Source organism: Coturnix japonica, chromosome 19 (genome assembly GCF_054131305.1).
Source record: "Coturnix japonica strain WE chromosome 19, WE-NBRP24, whole genome shotgun sequence".
NCBI classification, from domain to species: Eukaryota; Metazoa; Chordata; class Aves; order Galliformes; family Phasianidae; genus Coturnix; species Coturnix japonica.
Genome location: NC_140681.1, coordinates 7,115,037 through 7,133,751, shown reverse-complemented (window position 1 = coordinate 7,133,751; position 18,715 = coordinate 7,115,037). Strand labels below are relative to the sequence as shown.

The 18,715-nt window shown below is 38.2% G+C and overlaps 2 protein-coding genes across 34 annotated transcripts in view; one reads left to right on the top strand and one right to left on the bottom strand.

The window, feature by feature from the left end:
* SULF2 (sulfatase 2) overlaps positions 1 to 9,264 on the top strand; it is a 125,097-nt gene extending 115,833 nt beyond the window's left edge. For 16 of the 23 annotated variants that reach the window (XM_015881534.3, XM_085520341.1, XM_015881540.3 and 13 more), the window contains 9 exons: positions 992 to 1,088; positions 2,169 to 2,263; positions 2,962 to 3,021; positions 3,404 to 3,573; positions 4,072 to 4,214; positions 4,421 to 4,544; positions 5,469 to 5,499; positions 5,787 to 5,843; positions 6,531 to 9,264. In XM_015881534.3, coding sequence (XP_015737020.2) covers positions 992 to 1,088; positions 2,169 to 2,263; positions 2,962 to 3,021; positions 3,404 to 3,573; positions 4,072 to 4,214; positions 4,421 to 4,544; positions 5,469 to 5,499; positions 5,787 to 5,843; positions 6,531 to 6,561 — 808 coding nt within the window. In that variant the 3' untranslated portion in view covers positions 6,562 to 9,264. Of the gene's footprint in view, positions 1 to 991; positions 1,089 to 2,168; positions 2,264 to 2,961; positions 3,022 to 3,351; positions 3,574 to 4,071; positions 4,215 to 4,420; positions 4,545 to 5,468; positions 5,500 to 5,786; positions 5,844 to 6,530 lie in introns of those variants that run through there. The other 7 variants (XM_015881541.3, XM_085520339.1, XM_085520340.1 and 4 more) reach the window with 3 other exon arrangements.
* NCOA3 (nuclear receptor coactivator 3) overlaps positions 8,943 to 18,715 on the bottom strand; it is a 70,701-nt gene continuing 60,928 nt past the window's right edge. For 8 of the 11 annotated variants that reach the window (XM_015881526.3, XM_015881525.3, XM_015881531.3 and 5 more), the window contains 9 exons: positions 18,425 to 18,664; positions 17,657 to 17,783; positions 16,978 to 17,149; positions 15,892 to 16,188; positions 14,873 to 14,977; positions 14,192 to 14,414; positions 13,812 to 13,986; positions 13,089 to 13,230; positions 8,943 to 12,161 (listed from right to left, as the gene is read on the bottom strand). In XM_015881526.3, coding sequence (XP_015737012.2) covers positions 12,150 to 12,161; positions 13,089 to 13,230; positions 13,812 to 13,986; positions 14,192 to 14,414; positions 14,873 to 14,977; positions 15,892 to 16,188; positions 16,978 to 17,149; positions 17,657 to 17,783; positions 18,425 to 18,664 — 1,493 coding nt within the window. In that variant the 3' untranslated portion in view covers positions 8,943 to 12,149. The remainder of the gene's footprint in view (positions 12,162 to 13,088; positions 13,231 to 13,811; positions 13,987 to 14,191; positions 14,415 to 14,872; positions 14,978 to 15,891; positions 16,189 to 16,977; positions 17,150 to 17,656; positions 17,784 to 18,424; positions 18,665 to 18,715) is intronic. The other 3 variants (XM_085520330.1, XM_015881530.3, XM_015881532.3) reach the window with 1 other exon arrangement.

The window sequence follows — 18,715 nt, the reverse complement described above, 5'->3', positions numbered from 1 at the left end:
TATCATTGGTTGCTTTGTATTTCAATCAGTTCTAAGGGCAGCAGCAGCTTCTCAGAGCTTCCTGTGCCCAGTGCTAGGAAAGGAAAATCTGCATTACCACAAGCCTTGGGAAATGCAGCACTGGAGACAGCTGATGGAATTGTCTGGGTTTTAAAGACATTCCAATAGCTTATTACAGTCTGCTTCTCAGTTTGCAGATCCAGGGGTTGATGATGCATCTCCACCTGTACTTTGTTGAATTATGAGAAAATCATCCATCAGTAACTACTGATGATGTGAATTAAATTCCATGATGATTAACTTGTGTAACTCTGTGTGAGCACGTTGGCTGCTGCTGAAATCTATGGTTTCTATTTGACTTCACTTTACAAAGTTGTAGAGACTTGTTGATATAAGGAAAGATAGCAGGGCTGACAGCAGCAGAGTCCTCAGCTCTTTTTAATATGCAGGACCTATAAGTCACTATTTGTGTTTTTTCTTCTGGAACACTTTAAATTGACTCTTTGCTGCCTTACTGGGTTGATCCCAGATCCATAAAAGGAGCTGGAAGGAAAGTTGTGTGTAACTCCTGAGGGTGCCCAGCAACACTTGCAGAACAGAAGGATGCACAGGGAAATTGCTTCTGAGTAATGCTTTCAGTACTTCCTGGTTAGTCGAGATGAGTTACGTAGACAGCGTAATGAATAAACAAGAGTTCTGTGCAGCACAATTCACGTATAGAAATGAAGCCGTCAACAGGTTCTACTTGATAGGAATATTTTTGATTATTCTTTTTTTTTCCTTCTAAAAAATTTCCATGACAACTCCAACCCAAACTCCTTTCCTGCTGTGTAAGATATTCTCTATTCTCTTGAACGAACATTATTTTGAATTCAATGTGTCGTTTCTGATCTGATTTCTCATCTGTCCTGGAGCTGCTCTGATTAAAACCAGCTGTCTGCGTTGTGCATTTATCTGCTATAGTAAACGCCGTTTGTTTCTCCACGGCCAGGTGTTACATCCTGGAGAATGACACGGTTCAGTGTGACACTGATCTGTACAGGTCACTGCAAGCTTGGAAGGACCACAAGCTTCATATCGACCACGAGGTCAGTGATGCCATCAGTCATGTATTTTCAGCGTGTGATTGTAGCCTGGTCTGTGGGCTGATAGGATCATGCTGTGTGTGTGTCTGTCTGCCTCTGGCTGTCTTTGTCCCTCCCTGGAACCTTTTGAACTTACTGGCTGATCTCCAAATAGAGATGTCATAGATAATTCAGTTATTACAAGCAGGTCCTGCTGTAATCTCTTACCAAATCTCATAAATTCTCAGCAGTCCTACTTAAGAACTTGCTGGTCCCTTTCTGTGGTACGTATTGGCACACATTAAGGGAAATAAATACAGGAAATCGTATTAGCTCTGCTAGAATTGGAAAACAGCAATCTCAGCGTCACCATCATCTTCCAGTTCTTGTCTTGTCTCTTAGAAAATGTAAGCTAAGGTCCCAGACATATGTTATAGGGCCAAAGAAAATGAGGTCACTTCTGTCCTGTTGTGTTTCTGATTTAGGATCACAGGGCTGCATTCTTTACTGTTTTTCTTGACCTCTCTGTCATCTGTCTGTGCCTCAGCAGTTATTAGTTATGTGCTCCCATCACATTTATGGTCTCTGATGTCTGATGGTGGTTTTGCAGTGACTTCATTGTTCACACTGGAGGACATTTTTTTTCCTGTTGTACCAGGAATTGCAGCAGGAGCCTGTAATATCTGTCTGCATGGAAACAGGCTGTGCTGAGTGAGAGCCAGGCGAACAAAAACAGGAGTTTCACTTACTGAAGAAATAGGTGGTTAAAAATAAACCACGTGGGTGACACAATTAAATTAACTGCTCGTGCACATGGTGCGTGGCCAGTGCCAAGTGAAATGATGGAGACTGGATACTGAGTCTCTGCAGTGGGAGCTTATAGCACTGCCCACCCCCTGCAAAGGTTTATAGCGAGCTGGATTTTAAGGGCTTACTTTGCCTAAGGGTAACCTTTCTCCTTTGCAAATGTGCTGAAGACCCTTAGAGGAAAAATCACAGCGGATCATCCATCTCCTGATGCTGTATATCAGTCTCCTTCTCCCTCCAGTGCCACGTTCTGCTTTTTTTGGATTTTATTTTTAACCTACGTGTTTAATTTTTTAGATTGAAACTTTGCAAAATAAAATAAAAAACCTGAGGGAGGTGAGAGGACACCTGAAGAAGAAGAGACCCGAGGAGTGTGACTGTAACAAGATCAGGTACTTCTGAGTAGTTATTTGTACTGTGCAAGTGTAGCTGATCTGTGTCTTCACAGGAGGGATTAGAATCTGTTTTGCTAAGTGTTTGCCTCCTGTACTACTGCCTAATGCTTTCGGCAACAGATAAATAAGGGAATACCTGTTTCTGAGGTGATGTCAACCCATACATCCAAACTAAGCCATGATGGGCTTAAAATGAAACCAGTATAATTCTGAATCACGGGTTCCCCATATCTTGTATTGTCTGGTAATACACTGCTTTAAAATCTGAAGTTAACAACTAAGTTTATTTGACATCCACAATAAAGACAAAGTTCTTCTTGTTCCTCTGAGCAAACTAATGAACGCTCAGTTGAAGAAATCTCCTAACTGAGTTATAAATCTTCTGATTTTATCTTATCTTCCTAATATGGGGAAACAGAAACTAATGACAGCTAACATTAAATTACCACTGAAATTGTGGATACGTACTGCAGTTCAGGGGTAGGCCACCAGGTGTCACAGTGTACAAATGATGCAAGGAAAAGAGGCACAGAAAATGCTTTATCGGGTCCAGCATGGCTGCCTGTATTTGCCATATATTCCTATCAATAAATTGAAGGGAGCAGTGACACTAGATTAGAATAAAGTGAATGTGCAGTATGAACAGGACTGGTTCTTTCTCCGTTGTTTACCAACAATGCTTTTTTATTTTCCAGTTACCATTCCAAACACAAAAACAAACTGAGGCACAAAGGATCCAATCTTCACCCTTTCAAGTAAGTGAAGGTTTTCTCCTTTGAAACAGAAAAAAGATAGTAACATTTGGACTATTCAACAAGCCAAATCTAAGCAGAAGTGATATTGCACTTATCCTGTGCTACGAAGAGTGCAAGTATCTGGGAAAGGAACCAAGCCCATGTAGAATGTTTCTAAATGCACATCAGAGACTTCACGCAAACCCGTTAAACCCCTTTGGCTACATTTTTTTCCCAGTATGTTGGAATTGCAAGGAGCCATTGGGAAGAGAAGCCATTCATTGAAGAAAACAGCAGTTCTTTCTTTCCTCAAAGCGGCTCATTTTATTAGCTGCTCCATTTTTTTTTTAGGTGTGTTCAAGTATAACAGAGTCAGCATGACCCTAATGTTTCATGTGTGCAGGAAAGCCCTACAGGAGAAAGACAGGCTGTGGCTGCTTCGAGAGCAAAGACGAAAGAAGAAACTGCGCAAACTGCTGAAGAGAATAAAAAACAACGACACGTGCAGCATGCCCGGCCTGACCTGCTTCACCCATGACAACCAGCACTGGCAAACTGCGCCCCTCTGGACATGTAAGGATACATCTGGGTGCGATATAATGACTAGGATTAGTTAGGGTTCTGGAAGTTACTCATATCATCAGTTAAGTAGCCAAAGGCACACAGTTTTCCTCCTACTAAATAATCTGTGTTTCAGTGTTGGCATTTGCCTTACAGTGGGCAAGGGGAAAGAAAAAACAGCAACCAAAAAACCCAGTAACTGTGTTTGAATCCCTACAACTACCATATTAACAACACAGTACAGAGTATTGTTATCTCAGCAGCTGGAGTGTTTGCCAGCCAGCGAGGACAGGGAAAAACAGTCAGACATTGCTCAGATCAGCTGTATTCTGAAAGCTAGATGTGCACAGAACACAAAGCTGATGGTGGAAGGCATTTTCTGCTTTAGAAAACAAGAATGACACAATTCTTGCCTGTGAGTAAAACAATACCATGAACTAAAAAGTACTGAAATAAGCAGTGCGTGAAACTGGCAACATGTGGCTTAAGTCTTTGTGTTTCCATTTGCAGTGGGTCCTTTCTGTGCTTGTACCAGTGCCAACAACAACACGTACTGGTGTTTGAGGACAATCAACGAGACCCACAACTTCCTGTTCTGTGAATTTGCTACTGGATTTTTGGAGTACTTTGATCTCAATACTGACCCGTATCAGGTACCATTGTGTGGCTCTGGAGAAATGTATGAGTGTTCTTCACTGTTGATGTATTGACATAGCACACCATTGGTGCAAGATGCATTAATTCGTGTAATATGATCTGGCTTCTTTCCTGCTGGAAACATACGACATATTCCATACATGAAAGCTACTAAACTACAGAGCAATACCTGTTCTCTAACAACAGCCTCCATGTATTGCAGCTAATCAATGCAGTGAATACGTTAGATAGAGATGTTCTCAATCAACTGCATGTCCAGCTCATGGAACTGAGAAGCTGCAAAGGGTACAAACAGTGCAATCCAAGAACTAGGAACATAGATCTGGGTAAGTGCTTCTCCTACTATACCAGTAAATGAGTCTTTTGCTTAACTGACAGGAAATTTTCATCAATCAAAAGGATTTTGGAATGTATTTATACTTGTAATGTTTTGTTGAGCATGACTGCGCACACACATTTTTGTATGGTTTGTTCAATTTGTGTTATTTATCGGGTCCAGAAACTCAAATAGTGTACTTGAATACTGAACTGTGCAGCTGCTGAAATGGAGGGAGAAGAGAGGGGGAAAGAACAAAACTAATGAAGGCACTGAGAAATGCATTATGCTACCAAGAGATGTGTTCTTCTCACTGCTCTTCTTACTATTCCTTTACATTCCACAAAGAAGAAAATGAATATTCTTTTTCTAGTCTCATCATTTCTTATCTATTAAATCTTTACTGATCTACAAAGAAATAATCTGGCATATACTTCTTTGCTATTTGTTATTTTATTAAGTTTAGCAGCAAATCGAAAAGGGTAATTAATTACATTTTTGTTTTTTAAACTGTGTATCTTGTCTACCCCTTAGTACAATTAAGGAGACTTAAGAACTGCTATTAAAAATAAATAAATGTGCAGCCATTAGAGCACAAATACTGTCACTCCACAAAATACTGTTATCTGCGTAAGTCCACAGAAATCCAGTGTTATTTGAGGTCTTAATTAGCACATGTACCAGCTGGAGCTGCATATTTTTAATCAACGGGTCTAAGCATTTAAATAACCACTACAGGACACTTACAGAAAGTTTCAAATTTACCTATCATCTTAATTACAACCTACTTGTCTTAGAATAAGGGATTAAATATGAAAATAAGAGTCCTAATGAAGATGTTAGTATTCTCATGTCTTTCTTTAAATTGTGCCTTACCCTCTATCTTATCTGTTGCAGGCTGTGGTTAATAACATGTTAATTTTTCCTCATCTAGGACTTAAAGATGGAAGCTACGAGCAATACAGGTACAGATTTTAAAGTATATGTAGTTAAATGATTATTCCTAAATACTGCCTTCATGCTGAACAGTTGGGAATCCAGGATTGGGAACCACCTCAAATGGCATTTGCAAAGTTTTTCTATCTTAGTTACCTTGAAACGCTGGAGCTGCTTCTGTTTCAGCGTTACAGCATGTTCTAATGTTTGTAGTCAAAATTCACGCTGAACTCTTTTCTTCATCTTTCTGACGGTAGTGCTGGTGGTTTTCTTGGTGATGGTTAACTTTTTTCTCCTTTTACTGCTTGAAAATTAGGCAGTTTCAGCGTCGAAAGTGGCCAGATGTGAAGAGACCATCATCTTCTAAGTCACTGTGAGTTGGGAGCAGTTCATGAAAAGCATGAGCTTTTTCTTACCTTTCCTTTCTTTACTTCTCTTTGCCTGCGGCACCTTTTTAACACCATCTATTCTCAGGGAATGCGAAGTTGTAAGCCCTCTAAATTATACAATAGGTATTATGTTGACTACTGCTGTACAAAACCTGTTAGTGTATGTTTTATGGGAATCCAGGAGCATTATGGTTAAGGCAGTTTCAAATTTGAGTCCAGGTGGACACTCAATTGTAATTCTTCTATAAGAATTACACATCATTATGTTGGTTTTGTCTAACCTTAAACATGCAGCAGCTCCCTTGTGTCCAGAAATAAGAGGACTGATCCAATCTGAAGTCATGAGCAAAGAAAGCAAATTAGGACAGACAGCTGTGCTATTTGTGCAAAAAAAACCCCAAAACTGGAAATACGGGGCTATTCTGACATTATATTAATATCCAGGATTGTTTGTTGCTTATTTTAATGCCGTTTGAAACTTGAAGATTATACATTAGTTCAGTACGGTACTATTAGTTCTCATCAACTTGACAGACCTCAAATGTAAGATATAAATTTAAAGAAAAAAAAAGTTTAAAGGTTGTTGCCCTGCATAGAACCATTGAAAGCATATTCCAAGTACTTCCTGTCTAAAACGTTATACACTAAATCACATTTGTTTTATTTTAAAGAGGACAGCTGTGGGAAGGATGGGAAGGCTAAACTGCCTCAACTGCTGGACCTCAGCGAGGATATGAACTGGCCAGAACTTGAATTCATGTACAGACTAAGCAAAAATGTGTATGATTTCAGAAGAATTTTAATGTTAGCCTGGAGGACTGGATGAACTTGGAGGCCAAACTAGATAGTATTTGCACTGGTGAGTGAATTAAATAGTTGAAGTGAAATTACAGGAACCTGCTGCCAGGAATACAGGTCTCTTTCAGATCCACTCTTGTACCTGCTTTTTGCTTTGGATTATACCTCACCTGCTGCACGAGGCTTTTTACTTCAAGAAGACACCACTAACTCTGTTCCAGGAATTGACAGAAGAGTAAATACAGCTGCATCCCAAAGAGGACTGCCATCCCAGTGGGCAAAGTGTCCTCAAAGACAGTGGAAGTAAACTGCTTCAGTTCAACTCTACCTTTGGATGTAAGGAGACAAATTACAAAGCCAAGTATATCATGGACACTTCTGCTTCCAACGGGGGTAAAGTTAACAGTGAAAAAAACCTCGTAAGAAATTCAGGAATTCAAGTGAGCAGCACTGAATATTCTCAATACCGTGATATCTCTCAAATTTCCTCCTCTGAGGACATGTTTTAGTTCCACGTCTACTTGTCCGTCCTATTGCCACCTCTAGGAAAATTAGAGAAAATCTTGACTAACAGGATGTCACATTTTTGGAGGGGTTATGTAAATATTCATCAGCATAATGTTTAAAAATAATTTCCTTCAGGTTGTGAAGAATTTTGTTAATAAAAGTGTGGAATGCCCACATGCCATTTCTCAAAACGTTACTTCATGTCACATAGCACATTTCAGAATCCATCCGGTTTTAGAAGTACAGAAGTTTCAGTAAATGTACATCCTGCATTTTAACCCAATCAGATTTGTAACACGTTTTTTCGTGGGTAGTATTACATTGTGTGTCCAAGACCAAAACGATTCATTTCAGAAAGGAATATCTGCTTAATAGTGCAAATTTTAGACTTATCTTTTAAAAAAGGCTTCTCTGAGAAGTTCAAAATCACGACCAATAACTTATAAACTAGTTATAGCTCAGTCTACAGTAGATGTTCTCAATGAGAGTTATTGTTTAACAGCTTATAAAAGAAAAAAATCCATCATTTTACTAAGGAAGCACAGTGTACAGAGTCTATTTGAGTACCTTTGTAATGATGTTATTAAACACACTGTAGAACAGGCACCAGCAGTGCTACTTTTATCATTTTTTTCCACACTGATCTGCTAACTGACTGCTCTGGAGGCACATGCAACAGCAAGCTCATGTGATAATACTCAACCAGCTGTGGCCTTGACTCTGAACAAAAAGAGGTATATTCCTGCAAGACACAAAGCTGCACTTCTGGGAACAGTGTAAAGAAATGTCGAGGAAATGACTTTTGATACTCTTTTTGCACAGTAAGTAACTCAAAAGGAATTATTTCACAGGGGATACAGATCTCTGGCACCACTCCCCTGTTCTTGAAAATATACTTGAATTTAGAAAACTCTCAACACAGGCCTATGTAGTAAAACTTACTTGTATGTGCTATACAGTAAAAATAGGTTTGATCTTGTATATGCATCACACATGAATGAGTCAAATACACTTTCCAAATTTTTCTTGCAAAATATGTTTGTCTTAGAGACAGAATTATGCCTATATTAACACACTATAGATTTTAAGGATTATACAGGGGAAAAAACATCTGGTAGGTGATGAGAGCCTGGATCAATATAAGCAAGTGAAAAATAATGACTTTAAACTTATCAATACAAAAACATTTGTACTGTATTCAAGGGGAAAGCATTTAGCTGCCTCCCATTACCTGTCTGTATGCATAACGAATACTAACATAGATGACAAAAATTTCCCCTTACCTTTCTTTGCATTCAGCCTATAATATCTCACAAGAGGATGAGACTGTCAGAATCCTGCACAGCCAGTATTACTACTCGAGGTATACAGCAGTCAGAAGCTTGAAGCCACTGTGCCCCTTTATGCACGTGCCAAAATTGAGCAGTGGAATGTCTTTGCAAGAAGTACCTGTTGTTTTCTGAAAGGTAGGTTGTTGATAGGTTCAGGAAAGCTACTGCTCCTCTCAGCTCTGCTGGGGTGCTATTTAAGTTGAAAAGGACAAATTCCACTCGGTTTGATGCAGCTTTGCTAAACTGGCCTCACAGGCAGAGGGGCTGTCATTACTCCCTTAGCTTTTACAGATAGCTGGAAAAAAGAATACATATATAATTGCTAGCCCATAGCTTTTGTCAGTAACAGCTGCAGCTATTTCTTAATAGTAGCAATTGTCTGTGACCTTACCAGGATACAGCTGTCAGCCTCGAAGTATAAGAAAGCTAATACGCTTTGTCGCCAAGTTCTGATTTTAAATAGAAACCTTTATTTACATTATTATTAACATCCAAACACAAAAATCAGAAGAGCAGTAATACCTTACAACCAACTCTTTAATAACTCAGTCCCCAAGGTTTTCTGTTTTGCAACATAGATACAGATATTTCAAGCAATACGTAACGTAAACTAAACTTAAATGCAATTCTCAATACTGTATGCCTTCTCCTGAGAATTTTTTAAAATATTGCTCTCAACATAACATGGTTTTATACTCGCTGTATCATTCAATCACCTGGTAGTCTGCACATCAATTCAAAAATAAAATCTGTGCTAATTGGTACAACATTCAAATAGTTCTGTCTTATAAATGAAAAGTGGTCCTGATTTCCTAAATTTAAAAGCAGAATTTCAGACCAGGATTGGATAAAGGTACTACGTGTGGACTTTATAAACACAGTTTCTGCGATCAAAAGAACAACGAAGACAAGCAGCAAAGCTATTGTCAGTGTGCAGCAGTGATCAGAGGTGGCTGTACCAGCAAACTGCCCCCGTAAAGGTGAGAAATGTTACATGGTTGTTTTTGTTCAAAAAAATAATCAGAACAATAATCTGCTGCTGCAGAACCAAATCAGAACTGGTGGAGATATAAATGCTAACTTGTTTCAAGGTAAGTTTTATTTACTGCAGCTGATAAGTTTTTCAAACTAGATGTAGTATTTAGGATCATTGTTGCCAAGAAAGATGTTATCGATTTATTATAAAAAACAAATGCACCCTCCCCCCAGTCACGTTTAAACTAAAAATCTTTGGATTCAGCAAAAAAGTAGGTTCTGTATGAGAAAGCTCCAACATTCTGCATATAGATGAGAAACCGATGATCTTTTGTAACACTGGTCAAGCACCAGTTACACATAGACGCATAAACAGAATCACTCATTAAAAAAAAACAACAGGGCACAATGTCTAAAGTAGTGCACAGTCTAAGAGCTCACCTAATGAAAGCAACCAGGGTTTGTAGTTTCCATCAATATAATGAATAACTACAAAATACAGGGACTGTTCTACTATCATTTGATACAAAAAACAAATGCCTGTTGCCTTTTGACTTCAGTAGGCAGCACTTACTCAACAAATAGATACATCCTAACAAATAAGATGATAAAAGTTCCTCAGCCTTTTAAGTTTTGCATTAAAAAAACCCACACATGAATTGGACTGAAGGTTTCAAATAAATACCACCACCAAATCTATATATTCAGGTCTAATTGCAAAAACAGGGTTGCATAAAAGTAGATGGAATCTACATTCTCTTTGGAACACAACTGGCTGTATGCTATCGAGGAACATCCTGAAGTTTTTTTTCTAGGTAAGTAATGTCTATTAAAATGGAAGATCACTGCATATTCTTAAAAATAAAACCACCTCACACTTACTTACAGTACCAAGAAGCAATTGAGAATGCTTTTGGTTTTTTGACTTTACTCACTTGGGAGAAGTCAATTTTCCATTATACAGTGAACAACAGTGCAAAAGCACCATGTATCTTAAGCATTTCTGGGTTGTCCCTTATGGAAGTGTACGGGTTTGACTCGCTGTAACTGCCTGAGACTGGACAAACTGCAACAGGATCTTCATTCCAAGGAACCAAGATAGGAGGGAAAAAAAAACAATCAGCAAATAATAGGAACAAATTTGTAACAAAACTTAAATACTGATACAAGAGAAGCCTGCTCAGAAAATACATTCATCACTATTAGAACAATCCAATGAGGTGCAGACATTTGGTTAAAGTGTGGCTTAATATCCTTAAAGATTTCTGGATGTCACATAATGTATATTTTGCAACAGACAGACTTCTTTTGAAGAACATGTAGAGTTCATTAAATTTGCCCAAAAAAGACACAGTCTGGATCCATCAGCAGAAAAGGCAAGATAATAAAGACGTGACCATCAAACATCTTAGAACGCAGAGACTTTCTGTCCAACTGCCATACGTAAAAATAAACGTAACAAAGTGCTCACAGGTGGAGAAAGCATCGAACAACTGGTCTTTTATAAAAAGCTACATGTTAAAGATGTAAAAATAAATGAAGTGTCGAAGACCAAAGAGGAGAAAGGTGTGGGCCAAGGTCACCCAGCTTCAAAGTCATCAATTAAAAAAAAGTATTCTATTTGGACCTCAACTACGCTGAGTTTACATAAATCAATTTAGTTAAATATTTAGCTTCACAAACTCTGCAAAAATGAGTTAGTGACCTACAAAAGTCATATATATAATACATTATCTTAAAGAACATATTTACAAAACTTATTCACAAAAAGAAAGACTGTAAAATTCTGATTCAGACTGCAGTGCCTTGCCTTGAGTTTTCTGAAGTTGTTTTCAAAACGATGAAAGATTATTGCTCTGATTTCCACACACACAAAACACGCTATGCAGTCTTTTCAAATAATTTTTAAGAGATTGTGTTTGAGAAGGAACATGAGTACACCCTACCTTCATATTAAGTCCTTATTAAAGATATTGCATTAATCCATTATATAGTCTTCTATAAAGTGCACTCAGCTGCACATCAATATGTAAATATTAGTCACAATTGCATTTAAATAATTTAAATTTATCATCCGCTCGTTTTACCCCTTGGCATCAATTGACAGGATTCTGGAATAGTATGTGCCAATTCATTTTGCACTGATAACTTTGCCTGGGAAATCCTGACTCTTGGGGGGTAGGGGATTAAAAGCAGCATTTATATTCAGGAATTCATATAAAAGAGTCAAGGCTAGGAACTACATTCTCTGTCAGATATTCTTACTAGAGAAATCAGAAAATTCTTATCACTGTGATTTCTCCAGGCACTTTTGTCTGCCTGTAGATAAAGGGCTTTGGATAGCTACAGTAAATAGACAAGGTATTTCAGGGCTGGCTCTACCCATCATACTTATTAAAATGCCATTGCCAAATTCACATTTCTAGAGGCAGAGAGCCAAAAATATCTATGACCTTTTTTGTACAACACAATATACAGTAATACAGACCGCTTCTACTAAAAAAGTTTGTTTTCATCTTTTCCTCAATGAAATAACTTAGGACACCATGGTGATTAGCAGGAAAAAGTCACTTCCATAAGGCCAGGACTAGTTGCCATGAAGAATGCATAACTTCTCTTTCTAATACTAGTGCATCATTAATACAGCGCATTCTCAGTTGGAGATCACAGGTGCAGGTGTCAGCAGTATTTCTGTTGAAAGGAAGAGAGCTTCATCAGAGACAATTAAAAAAAGAACTTTGCCGGAAAAACTGGTTAATGTGTTGCATTTTGAGAAGGAAAGTTCTGATAGTCAGCAGAACAGTTTTATAAGATAAATGTGTAGAAAAGAAATGCTGTCCCACAACTCTATACACATTCTTTGCTTATCTTCACTGTATGGCATTTTGGAAAATCAAATCTGACATTTCTCAGTCCTTTTTCCCCTCTTTATAAGGGTAAGTCCTCTCATACCTTGCTTGTCCTGCAGAAGTCCGCAGGTTACTTTGGCTTCCCCAGGTACCTCAGACAAAATGTCACGAGGTTCTGGTGACTCAGCTTATCTCAATATTATATTGCCCATTCCTTGGTATTTTGTGGAAAGATTACAGCAAAGGTTTATTTTGTAATTCAGCCTTCTTTGCAGTATAAGCTCACTTTTCCCTTACCTGAAAATTCAGTGGCCTGAATTTTCCACAGTGTCTCACTATCCATGTATAAAGTATTCTATGGTACTATTAAGGGTGAGCATCATCATGAGCTTCATGAGAAAATACTGCACTACCAGAGAAGGTTCGTAATCCAACTCATCTTCCTCAAGTTACCTTTCACAATCCCTGTGTTCTGCTTTCTGGGGTTTCTCCAGGCTCCCTTTGTTGCAGTTCTTTGTGCGGTTTAAATTTTGATCCTATATATGATACTTTAAAATCAATAACTAATCACTGCTGCTTGGATTTATTATGGATTTGATTAGAATATCACCAAAAATAATGAATTTCTTGGGACACACAAGTTGCAAGTCCACAGACAAAGGCAAACAGAGAAACAGAACAGAATTGTGCCAGAGGAATGACTTCAGGTATATCATACTCAATTGGAAAAGAGTCAATAGATCATCACTCCTCCTTACGTACAACTTACCTGGTCTGGACCCATAGGCATCCCTGACATAGGCACCGTACTAATGTTCATCTGTCCCATATGGCCACTGCTGCCATTCATGTGCATCATACTGTACGTTGCAGGATTACCTTGATGGCTGAACTGGTTCTGTGGGAAAGAACTGAAGCACAAAAGAACAAAATTACATTTCAAGAAGTTTACTCATTGTTATACTACACTCCCTCCGCAAGGTGCCAACATGTGAAACAACTGTTACCAACAGAAGCCTAAAACTATTCCCTTATTTACTTGTTTCTACGTACTGTCTATTTAACCTAGAAATAAAAGCTTCTCTCCAAAAAGAAGTTTTGAATTTTTAAATACACGCAGAAGCATCTGTACACCTTTCCTCTTGTAACCTTTTTTTTTAATTATTATTATTTGAAGGCTTCAGTTAAGGCTGTAATGTACAGTCTTAACACTATTCTGTGCCACTGCATTTCCCCCAAGTTATTTTTTCAGTATTCAATGAATGAATATTATTTCCAGCTACTGCAGAAATCATGTAGAAACAAGCAATCATACAGTAAAAACACTTAATCTGTTGATTTCATAAACCAGAGCAGGATCGAGGACAATAGATATTAGAAATGCCATTGTATTTCTCTCTTCTAACCTTCTTCCTAAGATAATTTAACATTTCTCTGTTTGGACAAAATGAAAGACAGTTTTTGAGCAACAGGTTACAGCTGCACATTTCACCTGCTCCTGGCCATGCTCCCCGATGGCCAGCCCTTCAACTCAGGAGACTGGTACATTGGTGCTGCCTGAGGATGCTGCATCATAGGATTCTGGGAAGGTCCAATTCTTGATGCCATCATTGGATTGGGAGGGCTTGATACTCTACTATACGCAGGATCAGGCTGTTGGCTTATTCCTTATAAGACAAAGAAAAAATCCCTTCAGTTACCACACCCTAGCACATTTAGTTTATGTTCTTAAAGAAGGGGAAAAAATAACCTATTTTGTAGGAGTATTTTCAATTTTTCAGAAAGATCAGAATTTAGCCAATTTGGATTAATAATAAAAAGGGAAGGGAATACTAGACAGACATTAAAAAAATCTGCTATTAGCACTTGTACCATAATTAGGTGGATAGGAGAATTGCTGTGGAGGAACTTGAGCCATCGGAGGGCCGGTCAGACCACTATCCATGCTTCCTGAGGCAGTCACGTTCGGTGGTGGACTGAAGGCCTGAGGTTGTTGCTGCTGCATCATCATTGCCATCCTCTGTTGTCTAAAATGATGACTTATTAGCTCCCTGTTACGCTGAGCCACCATTTGAGCATTAAGAAAACCTTGCTGCTAACCCCCAAAGAAAAGAAAAATCATATTAGAAAATTTTTTACAAAACAAGTTGTCAGTCAATCAATATGCTCACACTCTAAGACACAGTACAACCATTACCAAAAAAGAAAGTTAATAAATCCACAGCTAGAACAAAAATTATGAAAATATAAGACTAAGGTATTCATTAAGTTGTCGTAAGTACTGAACAGGTGATGCAGTAGTCTGCTATTTCCTATATGGAAAAGACTTTAGCACACTGCACTGACAGCATGGAGCAATGAACAAACCCCTCCAAGTCTCATGAATAAGAGAAGTAGAAAACATATTTTTTCATCATCTTGATAGGAAGGAGAAAAGGAAAAATAATGCTGCCATACCATGAAAAGTAAGATCCGCACTCTAGGCAGACCTGTGAAAGACGCGTGTATATAAAAATGGCTGTTTCAGAAATGGTTAGTGTAATACCTACTTACCTGTGATCCCACCTGTGGCTGCATTACTGGTCTCATCACTGAGCTATTACTGCTGCCTGGATTTTCCATTTTCATTTCAAGTGCTTGACGGGTTTGATTCATAAACTTAGAAAAAGATATTTTAGCAGCGTTAGTTTGATGAAAACACCAGCACCTGCTCAAAATACCGGCAACCGCTTTACCCGCCTCTTGATTAAAGAACAGTGGCTAATTTTTTCTTGTTTGATACACATAAAGTAACAAGCTGTTTATTACTAAACTCAAACCAGACATACAAAAAGAAAAACCATTCAAACAGTACAGCATTTATGGGCTTTAGTTTTCTCTTCAAATTAGCACTTTTTAAGAATAAATATACAGCACACCATCTCTTTGTTCCCAATCACACTATGGGCAGAAGGTTAGTATTTTAAGCGCAGCTGCTGGTATGTTTCTGTCTCCTTCCATCTCCCTCACAGTACTGCAAATCTATGCAGCCTGAATTAGTGTAATGGAACAGTCAAGACAGAACACACTATTTCCCAAGGATTTAACCTTGCCATTCAGAGTCACACAGCACTCTCTCTGTTTCCTGAGTTTTATTTGTAATTTTTCCATTACCTAAACCTTCATCACATCCAAGTGCATTTCCCAATGGCCACAGCATTTCTTTCCGTTCAGCAGTGTATTCCATACTAAAATCATATTCAGGGAGTTTCAGAAGAAAAACTAAATTGTAGCATGGAGATCATCCAGATCTGTGTACTACAGGATTAGTGTTTTAATTAGCAAAAACTTGCTCTGCTGCCAGAACCAATTCAATCTGAAGCAAGGTGGATGAAAGATAAATACATGAGCTAATAAAGGTTCTTTCACACCTACAAGTACTGTGCAGCCAGTGTGAAAAGCACTGTTAAAACAAAAGTTCCATTCTTACAATCACCTGCTGTAATGCCAACTTCTGTATTCCTCAAGCAAAACAGGTTAGTGTGCACCTCATTCTGGAACAAGACAGAAAAACAGAAGCAGGAAAAGTGTACCTGCTGCCCCTGAAGCCTCTGCTGGAGCTGCATGCGGAGCTGCTTTGGTGTATTGGTCCGAGGTCTCATTGCATTTGCTCTAGGATGCATACTTTGAAGTGGAAAACTGTTTTGTTGGCTCATCTGATTCATCACGGAATTAAAGGATGGCTGCTGTCCCTGGATGTTATTAAAACCTCCTGGCAAGGCTGTGCCCTGCCCTTGGTAGGGCTGACCGTATAATGAAGGCTTCTGGTCAATCATCACTGCGGATTCCTGACCTTGAAATGAATCTTGTTTGGGTTCCAAAGTTTGCCCCTTTAAGAGATAAGAACATATATTGCTACTGAAAACTCTGTCAAAGTATGAATTGCTAGAGACAACACAACTAATGAATCATACAAAGATTAGTTGTTTCTAGAGTAGCGAACAGCATGAGCAGACTACTATCAAATTTGTCTCTGGTCAACTGAAATATCACAAGTGACTATTAATAATTTAATTAAAATAATTTCCACTGATCAGTGCTTACATAAGCAGATTAGTATCATTATAAAAGCCCTTCTGCTCTTTTTAACTGCAGTTTGCACAAATGAGAACATGACTTTGTGTTTTCCAGTGAATTCCAAAATACTGAACAGAACTTTTTTTTTTCCTATTTGCTAGTCATGCAAATTCAAGCTGGAATTGAAAGAGATGGGAATATCCCATTCATTAACTGCCAGTAAAAAGTTTCAGTCCCAGCTCAGCTGACTATAGTTATATTAAAGAATCCTAACTGATTCTCTGCTGATAGAATTACAATGGTTTATACTCCCTGAAAAAAATAAAAAATATATACCAAGGCAAATGATAATAAACATAGATAAGATGATAACATTTAATTTACTTATTTGACTCAAAAGAAGTTTAATCAATACTTAAGTTCTCCAATGAAAAAATATCACTCAGAAGAAATGCTCCTAAAGATTCAGAAAAATGGACACAAGAAAGTGAAGCCACACATGTAAATGAGGAGGCTCTCTTCACTTTTCTTTTTTTCTCAAGTACCAAAACAACACAGGCTTTTGGAAAAGAAAAAAGTGACCTGAATCTCTTCCTTCTTACTTGGTTTACAAGATCAGGAATTCCTAGAGCTCTGTCAATTTCTTCAAGGCTTGTGACATCCGTATTACTCAGCAATGTGTGCAGCTGATCCAAAAGAGCCCTTTCATCATTCTGGCCTTCCACACTTGGTGCTGCACTTAAGAGGTCATCCAAAGAGTTCCTCACTAATTGTCTATAAATATTTAAAAAAAAAATTGCAACCATTATGGACTGCAAAGGCATGTGATAAGCTTTCATACAGTACATTATTTACTTGGCAATAAGAAAGTATTATAATCACCTGAAGACTGATGAACATAAGGCCCAAATTTAGGTCCTGAAATGCCATATCAATGCTAGATATCATCTAGCTTTGAATAGACATAAATTTTGTTTTCTCCTTGCATCTAAATATTAGCTTTTGTATGTGCAAGGAGGACATAAGTTGAGATTTTCCCAACTCTTTTCTCAATGCATTTCAACTCAAGGATTGACTGATTATGTTAGGCATGCCTGTTGTGGAGCTGGGTTAAACAATAACCATCCATATGGTGACAGAGCAGCAGCAGAGCTGGATGGAGATTTTACTTTCCTTATCCCCTCTGTATATGCTGCACTGATTTTTTATTTCCAGGTCTTAAGTGCTCTTGATTAACAGTGAACACTATTCAAGCTTTTAGAAAACTTTCCTTAATTCTACCTGTTTTGTAAACCCCGTGATGCTTGCTCCATGGACAGCATGTTGTCAGGCCATGATCCTGGCTGGCTGGCTGGTCCTGGCTGTCCATAAGGATTTCCCCCCATACCAACATTAATCTCATTTGACCCTGTAAGGTAAAACAGTTGTTTTTAAAGCAAAAGGTGTCACCTTGCTGTCCAGCATTCACACTAAGCACTGTGGATGATCACACAAATACTGAAGCACCTTCAAGAGCCTTACAGTAGCATATTTCTAAGGGCACACATATATAAATTGACACTTAAGATGACTTCAGAGACCATAGATTTAAATATGAGTACATAAATGAGTAGATGAATTTGCAAAGTAGTTTCATATGAAATTTGGACAATCCATGTGAGATGGGTTTTGAAAATATCAAGGAAAAGCTTTAAAAAAAAACAACCCTGATTGCTACAAGTTCACAGGAAAAAAATTTTAAAAAAGCATCTAGTTCTGTGACTTCATGAGAGAAGTACAATAAAGAAATATAAATAATAGAGAAATTACCCAAAAACAATGTGTAAAGTCAGCTTGAATAATCTCTATATGAAACAGAACACCAGAAAATAACAACAATATCATCAAAAAGTCATAAAATGCCCTGTTCAGTGTAGAACATTAGTCTTGACCTCAAGAAGTACAAGCCTTCAGATGAGAAGCTATAATTGCATCAAAACTGAGATGATTTTGATGATGAATGCTTGCTGAGACAGTGCTAAGTATCACAAGAAAAGGTTAAGAACTTACTCATATGCATCATTTGCTGTTGTAGCATCGGTCTTGTCCCAGGGATGCTGTTTGAACGGACGGGCAGCCCAGGTATAGATGTACCCGCTGTGGGTCTGGGAAGGGATGCACTGAACTCAGCTCCTTGTCTCAGCATGGAAGTAGAGCTTGTAGGTTCCAATCTGCTAACCTTCGAATTTGCCAAACCCCAGTCTCCTGATTGATGTTGATTCATAGATACACTTCTATTGGGAGTACTTGCTATAATGAAAAGAAAAAAAAAAAAATTTAATGACTGACTGCCATTGTGAC